General features: G+C 36.2%; 1 protein-coding gene across 2 annotated transcripts; it reads right to left on the bottom strand.

Moving 5' to 3' along the window:
• Positions 1 to 980: 980 nt before the first annotated feature.
• LOC139746413 (probable transcriptional regulatory protein Desal_2886) lies at positions 981 to 8,957 on the bottom strand. Of its 2 annotated transcripts, XM_071657631.1 has the most exons (7): positions 8,790 to 8,957; positions 8,160 to 8,490; positions 5,906 to 6,137; positions 5,353 to 5,465; positions 4,126 to 4,259; positions 3,701 to 3,851; positions 981 to 1,224 (listed from the first exon to the last, which is right to left on the bottom strand). In XM_071657631.1, the coding sequence occupies exons 2-7, from the start codon at positions 8,175 to 8,177 to the stop codon at positions 1,024 to 1,026; spliced, it is 849 nt and encodes a 282-aa protein (XP_071513732.1). In that variant the 5' UTR covers positions 8,178 to 8,490; positions 8,790 to 8,957; the 3' UTR covers positions 981 to 1,023. The 2 variants fall into 2 exon arrangements, with proteins under 2 accessions (XP_071513732.1, XP_071513733.1); XM_071657632.1 differs by lacking the exon at positions 8,160 to 8,490 and having other exon boundaries at positions 8,790 to 8,931.

Genomic DNA, 8,957 nt, shown 5'->3' with positions numbered 1-8,957 from the left:
GTGCATTATTACATGACAGCTAGAGACTGAGTGTGAACGAATGTGGCCTTTGTTGTCTTTTACTATCGCTTCTTTGTACACATGAGGGGGAAGGGGGTTGTTATTTCATGTGTGGCGAGGTGGCGATGGGAATGAATAAAGGTAGACAGTTTTTTGTGTGTGTGCATATATATGTATACGTTGAGATGTATAGGTATGTATATTTGCATGTGTGGACGTGTATATATATACATGTGTCTATGGGTGGATTGGGCTATTCTTTCGTCTGTTTCCTTGCGCTACCTCGCTAACGTGGGAGACAGCAACAAAGCAAAATAAATAAATAAATAGAATAAATCAGTATGCTGTTTGCTTTGTTTTTCAGTTATTAGATTGATGAGCATTTTTCAGAGATTGGATTTACTCCAGTGGTTTCTTTTGATGGTAAATAGTCTTATCTGAGCTTGTTTCATTGCCTAATGTGGTCCTTGTAGCGTGTACTGTTTTTGCTGGCTTGATTGACAGTGCTGTTGGAATGTAAGAGGATATGATCTAGAGATGGGAAATTACCTAAGACGAAGTTCTGAAGGTTGAAGTGTATAAACTGTGGAAAAGCTAGCTAACCTGTTTACCTGTAGTTTATGTATATTTCTTAGTGACTGTGTGAGCTGGATGGGTTAGGTGAAGAGTTATCAGGATGGGAAAGTGGTCTTAGCAGAGTTCATTAAAATCTAACTCTGTTTTAAAGAATACCCTGAACAGTTAGCCATGGACCCGTAGTAAATTGTTACATTTTTATCTAGAAACTCTGTGTCTATTTCAGTGTATTCAGCTTACTTAAATTAACATAAAGAACAAACAAGAAATGGGAACTTTTTTATTCTCAAAGTGTATAGCAAAAACATATTTTTCATGTAATGTGTACCAATGCTTGAATGAATTTCTAGTTACTTCTAAAACAGTCAGTTGGATTGCACCAGGAGGAAATGAAAATCAATAAATAGTAACTATTCCTTCTTACATTTCATTTTCAAAAATACAAGTTCATAATGCATTAACATGAATCTTTATAACATCTTCGATGTCTTCCAATTTTTGGATGACTGTCGCCAGCTGTTTTGCACTTTCCTCAGGGAAAGTTATTGGCGATTTTGGTATAAAGTCAACATCAGCATAAGTGATTTCATAACCGAGGTTCTCCAGACCTTGTTTTACTTTTATAAAGTCGACAGGTGAACAGGTGAACTGGGGATAGAAAAATTAGGTTAAAAAATTCATCCACATATTTATATAGAGGTACACCAATGGGAAGCCCAAGAATTATCATTCCCTATTACTTTAAAATTATGCTAAGCTCCAGTTACTGAATGAAAAATCCCCTCTGACAAATTAGTTCACAGAACACCCCACACTCCTGATAAACTTCAAAATCTCCAAATGCTTTCATATTCAGTCCTCTCCACTTACCCTTCATGCATATATATTTTCAACTTCACTTTCTACTAGTACCTTATCTGAAGTCTCTTATCTTATCCTTTAAAATTACTATAGCAATAATATTCACGAAAAGACATATTTGTGTAAATTAACATTTTGTTTTTGGTGCACCTATATGAAAATGTAAGTTTAAAAGCTGAAAATCCATTTCTCTAAAGTTAAGTACATTTAGTACTCATTTCCTGGTGGTTCACTAGCTAGTGATAAGCTTGTACGGTGCTCACAATGAAATAAATCAATAATATAGTAATGTCACACGTGTAGCATTTATGGATCTGGAGAAGGCATATGATAGGGTTGATATACATGCTTTGTGGAAGGTTTTAAGAATATATGATGTGGGAGGTAAGTTGCGAGAAGCAGTGAAAAGTTTTTAACAAGGATGTAAGGCATGTGTATGAAGAAGAAGAGAGGAGAGTGATTGGTTCCCAGTAATGTCAGTTTGCGGAAAGGGTGTGTGACATCCCCATGGTTGTTTAATTTGTTTATGGATGCGGTGTTTAGGGAGGTAAATGCAAGAGTTTTAGAGAGAGGGGCGAGTATGCAGTCTGTTGTGGATGAGAGGTCCTGGGAAGTGAGTCAGATTTTGTTTGCCAATGATACAGCTCTGGTGGCTGATTCAGGTGAGAAACTGTATAGGTTGGTGACTGAGTTTGGTAGTGTGTGAAAGGAGAAAGTTGAGACTGAATGTGAATAAGAGCAAGGTTATTATGTTCAGTGGGATTGAGGGACAAGTTAATTGGGAGGTAAATTTGAATGGAGAAAAATTCGAGGAAGTGAAGTGTTTTAGATATCTGGAAGTGGACTTAGTAGAGGATGGAAGCATGGAATTGAAAGTGAGTTATAGGGTGGGGGAGGGGGCGAAGGTTCTGGGGAGTGAATAATGTGTGGAAGGAAAAAAATTTTATCTTAGAGAGCAAAAATGGGTATGATTGAAGGAATAGTAGTTCCAACAATGTTATATGGTTACAAGGCATGGGCTATAGATAGGGTTTTACGGAGGGGGGTGGATGTGTTGGAAATTAAATGTTTGGGGACAATAAGTGGTGTGAGGTGGTTTGGTCAAGTAAGTAATGGAAGGGTAAGAGAGATGTGTGGTAATAAAAAGAGTGTGGTTGAGAGAGCTGAGGAGGGTGTGTTGAAATGGTCTGGACATATGGAGAGAATGAATGAGGAAAGATTGACAAAGAGGATATAAGTGCCGAGGTGGAGGGAACAAGGAGAAGTAGGAGACCAAATTGGAAATGGAAGGATGGAGTGAAAAAGATTTTGAGCAATAGGGGCCTGAACATACAGGAGGGTGAAAGGCATCCAAGGAATAGAGTGAATTGGAACAATGTGGTATACCAGGGTCAACTTACTGTCAGTGAACTGAACCAGGGCATGTGAAGTGTCTGGGGTAAACCATGGAAAGTTTTGTGGGGCCTGGATGTGGATAGGAAGCTGTGGTTTCGGTGCATTACATGACAGCTGGAGACTGTTTGTGAACGAATGTGGCCTTTTTTGTCTTTTCCTGGCACTATCTCGCTGAAGGGGGGTATGCTATTTCCTGTGACGCAGGTTAGTGACAGGAATGGATGAAGGCAAGCAAGTATGAATATGTACATGTGTATATATGTATATGTCTGTGTATGTTTATATATTGTATGTATCTCCCCTGATGATGTAATCATTACATGAAAGTCCACTTAGGAACTTACTGTGTTTCACTTTCCTCATGGTTATCAGCAAATATATGTATATGTGTGTATGTGCTTATATGTATATATATGTATAAGTGAGTGGATGTGTCTTTCTGCATCTCTTTCTTGGAGCTCCCTCACTAACACAGGAAATGGCGATCAAGGAGCAGTGTAGTTTCAGAAGTGGTAGAGGATGTGTGGATCAGGTGTTTACTTTGAAGAAAGAAGTCTGATTATGTCTGAAAGGCTTAGAGATGCAGAGAATTATGAGCTGGTCCGTCTGGTGCAGCATGACAGCCAATGGGATGATGTCAACACTGGGAGGTGACTGCTGATTGGAGTGGGCATACTCATAGTGGGTTTAAACAACTTCAGCTGAATGAGTGGTATTAACCCCACCAAATGACAGAGATTAAATGCTTTTAACTCCTGGAGATCATGGAGATCCTTTTTGATGATTCAAGGGTAAATCCTATCCTAGAGAGAAATATTCTTATGATAAAAATAATAATCACAGAGTAATGGTCACATTTATTTCTTACCACTAGGTTATCATCTTCTTCAACAACTTCCTCTGCTCCAGTCTCAATAGCACTGTCCAATGCAGCCTCAAGAGATGTTCCTTTACTAGCTGCCACCACAACCCCCTTCTCTTCAAACATACGAATGGCACTTGCTCTAGCTTCTTGTATACTGTCAGAGAACATTTCTGTGTATCAAATTAAGTGTTGATACTCAAAATATTTCAAAGTAATTTTCATTTTTATACTCAAAATAATATCATTATCAATAGATCATCTATATACTAAATGCTTTTCCACATTAAATGGGAAATATCCTTTGCCTCTCCTTTTTCCACAATTTTTCTATAAGACTTTATACCTTTAAAGCATAAATACAAAAACATTGAAGAAGACTTACAGAGACAAATAAATCTTAGAATACAGTTAATATAAAGCTGCATTACTTAAACTTTTTAAGCACTCCTTGCAAAGTCCCCCTACTACGATTCAGGTTGTCAGTCAACAGTTCAGCTAAGATGAACAGACCACTTGGTCCTCTATATTCCAGGATGGCTGATTTGGCATTATCTTGAGACTTCTGCAAAATTGTAAAAAAACAAAATAGCATAAGTACTCTACACCTATCTATTTGTCTATGATGACTTGTGGCAGAAGTTTTAAGTCTGCTGTATTCAGATGCATCTTCCCTAACATGTTGCATAACCCTACCTCCTAGGTCCTCTCCCCATTATATTCCTTCACTTTTCATTCTCTATATGCTAGTTGTCATCCCTTCAGTTTAACGTCTTCTCTTTAGCAAAAATTACCTAATAAATTTGGGCAACAATGCACTGACTGGAGGGCTATGCTGTTATAACATTATTTTGAATCTCAAACATGTGAATTTCTGCCTATCTAAAAACCAAAAACAAATATCTTCAAACATTGTTTAATCACATGTAAAAGAGAACAAAAATATAGGGAATAATATTACAAGAAACTATTTGCCCTTCACAGTAAAACTAAAGTACACTAAACAGACTACACACTGCCAGTAAGCTCATTTTCTGATGTGATGAAATAAATGCCTAGAGTAGTTACTACACTGTTTTTAGCCTTACAAAATTTTGATTACGGCAATAACAAAACTAAGTCTGTTGAATGTACCTGGTAAGGTATGTGGGAGTGGTGGTAGCACCACACTGGGGAGAAGCAATATAGCTACAGGAGTGGTAGATAAAGCATGAAAAATACATATAGAAAGAGAGGCTTTGTAAATGGTATTCATGGACCTGAAAAAGAGCTCCCATGTGGAGGATACTAACAATAAGTGTCAGAGGAAACCTACTAAATGTAGTAAGGAGTTTCATGAAGACAGTAGGGCTAGTGCACCAGAGGAAGGGAAGGACAGTGAATGCTTCCAAGTGAAGGTAAGTCACATGTTCTCTGCATACCCATCATCTTAATTATCACTCTTCCACTGATAAATATTTGATTTTTATGATTAATGAAAATATAAGAGAAGTTCCAATAACTTGCACTTTTGGACCCCTTAAATAATGTAGGGTACTACAAGATTTCATTAAATCAGTATTTTCACTGAAACCGTTTATCATAAATGAACTCAACTATACTTTATTAATGTAAAAATAAAGAATTTAAAGTTTCTGTTCATACTAAATATTTCTTACCTGATGGGTTTCTAGTATATTATTTATACTAGCTTGTGGCACGTTACTGCAGCGTGCAGATTCAATAGCTTTAGCAAGCATGGAGTTCAACTTTGGATCTGCATTTCCACCTTCTAAAAGTAAAAAAAAAAAATATTTACATCTTTCACACTAACTTCACAACACTGATGATTACTCTAACAGTTATAGAAAGTAGTAAAAACTAGAGGAATTATACCAATCAGCAATAACAGTCTGAGAATCAGTGATGGTACTCATGTGTGAAAAAAAATTAATATGTAATCCTAGAACCCCGAGAGAGAATCGTACTGACAGCAACACATAAGACAAGATTTTACCAAAAGATAAGGCTTGCATGTAACATTTGCAATACATCTTTCTCATTGAATACTTTTTTATTTGCTGATCAACCATTGAAGAACGGTCAATTCTGGATTCATCTGGGACTTACTTTAATGATATATCATCTCTATTCCTGTGTTTCTTAATATCAATGTCTCTCTTTTATAATTTACCAAAACACTATTCCAATTTTGCTGATGATATGGCTTACCTTTAATAGCAAATCTGATGAGACGGGAAAACTTAATAATAGTCCTCTGTTTTACAGCATCTTTGCCTGCTTTAATGTGCCTTATATTAGCCCATTTGCTGTGTCCTGCCATCCCTCGTGACAGTCTTGCTGTATAAAGGATATCAGTGCTTTTTAACATACAGTCTAGATTCTTGTAAATAGCATTCTCCCTGAATACACACGGCGCTGAAGCTGCTCCCAATCTCCAAACCTTAAAGAATCAATTGGACTGTATTAAATAATGCAATAGATGCTTGAACAGATATCATGGACTTCCAGAATATTTATCAAATCTAAGGCATTTAATTTGTTCTTTTCATGAGAACATAAACTATTTACACTTGTACAGTTACTTTTTAAAAAGTGTGATGGCTTTCAACAAAGACAAGGACATTTCTTAAATGAGCAAATAATTTGAAATTAATGGATACAAATAAAAGATATCTATATTACAATACAGGCCTATATCTAACACCCGTGCTAAAATAACCTTTAATTATGAATCAAACTAGGATCACTAATACTGGGTAAATAACAACTGTTTAAAGAAGTTTTGATCTTAAGAAAATCCAAAAAAATCTGCAATGATACATATAGACTGCAACATTTTTTCTCTTTTAAAACATCTCTCAGCTTTCCCAAAAAGAAACTTCTGCAACTGTCTGAATATCAAGAGACAGGTTATTCAGTTCAACAGTATTCTAAAATCAAGGAACACCAAGTAATGCTGGATTTAAAAATGTTTTGATGCTATATACACTAAAAATTTTAGCTACTTTGTAAGGTTTTCATATGTTTTGTTGATATTTTATGAGTGTTTTACCTACTTTTGCATTAACTAACCTCGTTTTCCTCAATACACATTGTTATCACTTTATTTAACATCGTTTCATAAGAACCAATGCTCCAAATCATACTCTGCAACTATCATCTACTCTCTAAACATACCGTATATCAGCACTGAAGCACAAGAGTTAATAATTCAAAGCTATCAGTGATATGGAGCTATACTAGTCTATCACCAAAATGCCTGTCAATGGACTCAGACTCCCTACAGCCAGCATTATAATTTTTTCCTTGCAATACAATAATGAAGAGACTGGAAACTATAAAGATCACACTCTATGGTTAATTGAAAAGTAGTTGAAACATCTGCAGAAATCAAGATACAATGAGAACCTCACCAAGCTTCCCACTGCAGCATAGATTTATAATAAAAATGTAGAAACATTTAAGGCAGTAAGCAAATGAGGTTCATGACAAATGATTTCTTGAGTTGGCCGAGCAGTTGAACAACCAGTTGCTGTACTGTCTGCAATATTTATGTTTTGGGGGTTAGTGCATTGCCAGTAGTGGTGTTTGGTAAATTTCTATTAGAATACTAAAATCAAAGGTAAACCGTAGCTGTCAAAGAACATCAATTGAGATTTTCATGATTTAAGATGATGCACTCGCCTTTATATTAATTGCACATTTTCACTGATTTTCATAGCCCATTCAATCCTAATATACCATCGCTGGATTAAAAAGCAAATCTATTCGCTATGCTAGTCTACATGCAAGCAGTCCACTAATTTGGGATTCTTCCAAATTCCTTGGGTATTTCTGTGGTGTCCCTAAAGTGATAAATAGCCCGAGTTTTGTATGTTTAAGATCTATGGAGATGTAAGTACATAATTTTTCCCTGAGAAATTATCATTCTTTTTAGCCATACCGTTGGGTATGATAGCCAGCTTATAGAAAATTAGCTAATTCTTGAAACTAAGCGCTGAACTAAATCAATCCTTTCGATTTTTAAGTACTTCATCGACAGTACTCAAGGATACATACAAGTTCTGGATAAGCATCATAAACTCGTTATTTGCAAACCAACAACTAGGTATAACTATATATCAACCATCCTTTTCAAGAGTAATATCATTGCGATACAATAATGAGTATACAATCATTGAGATTTACTACACTCGTTGCACTGGACAATTATGTAATATATTTGAAAGCAATTGTTTGGGCAAGATCTCGTTTTATGTACTGATAGGCACACATAAGCCAATTTCATCAGGTCACACAGGCCAATTTTACTGAGTGCTTATCAAAGTAAAAGAAGCAATGATATTCCAAATTAGGAACCCCTCTCAAAATGGTTACAGTTTTGTGAAGATCGGTCATCAAAATTTGTATACCGGTACTATATCGTTTATTACTTTACGAAATATCATATGTTTTATCTTACCTGTACCATATAAGCCATAGTCTTTGAGTTAAATAATGAATGTATGGTGAATGTTCTGTAATTTGTCGGGTTCTACTTGAACCGACCACTTGGCCCGAGTCAGTCCTAGGGTTGGACTCATAACTTGTTGGAGTTAGCCCGAGCTTCTGAAGATCCTCATTTCGGACCCTCTATTCGAACCATATGAAACCCAATATTATGAACCACTGACTATTCCATTTAGCTCGACGGCGACGAGTCCATCCCTAAATTTGATGGGTTGATGGTCAAAAGGGGCTTCCTCCGTGAAGGTTGAAGGTGGCTGGCTCTGAACTCTGACCTGAGTAGTCGCCTTGGTCAGTGAAAAGTAAAATGTCATATGCTTAATGCGATAATGCAAATGGCCAGGCGAGGTGATATGAGTGTGATTTTATTAAACTGGACTTGAAATATTTATTGACATATATACATCAAAAGGTCGAGGTAGTATACTATCCCCTCCTCATATTGTCCTTGAGTATACTGTAATAGTACAGTTTGGAGGCAACTGGTCATGTAATTACAGGTAATGACGCTTGATCAATGCTTTAAGCTGTTTTGCTTTATCAAATATATATCTAACTATGGTAACCGATCTCATAATGAACTTACTTTATACAAAAGCCTCAACTAATTCTGTAAGAATTTGACTAATGTTTATAATTTAGCATTCAAATGTTAAGAAGCTTTAAAGTTCTCGGAGATACCACTCCTGTGTTTCGTCATTATCTTGGCAAGTTCGTAAACCCTCCCACCCTGAACTGAACCGACTCCTAAAGA

This window comes from Panulirus ornatus, chromosome 65 (genome assembly GCF_036320965.1).
Source record: "Panulirus ornatus isolate Po-2019 chromosome 65, ASM3632096v1, whole genome shotgun sequence".
In the NCBI taxonomy this organism is placed as follows: Eukaryota; Metazoa; Arthropoda; class Malacostraca; order Decapoda; family Palinuridae; genus Panulirus; species Panulirus ornatus.
Note: the sequence above shows the minus strand (reverse complement) of the source record. Positions and strands in the feature narration are given on the sequence as shown.

What these genes read in the sequence shown, in the direction of transcription:
- LOC139746413 (XM_071657631.1), bottom strand. An exon ending in CATCAGATTTGCTATTAAAG is followed by an intron (nt 5,466 to 5,905) that starts GTAAGCCATATC and finishes TTTTACTTTTAG; the next exon opens with AAGGTGGAAATGCAGATCCA. An exon ending in GGAGTGCTTAAAAAGTTTAA is followed by an intron (nt 3,852 to 4,125) that starts GTAATGCAGCTT and finishes GTTCTCTGACAG; the next exon opens with TATACAAGAAGCTAGAGCAA.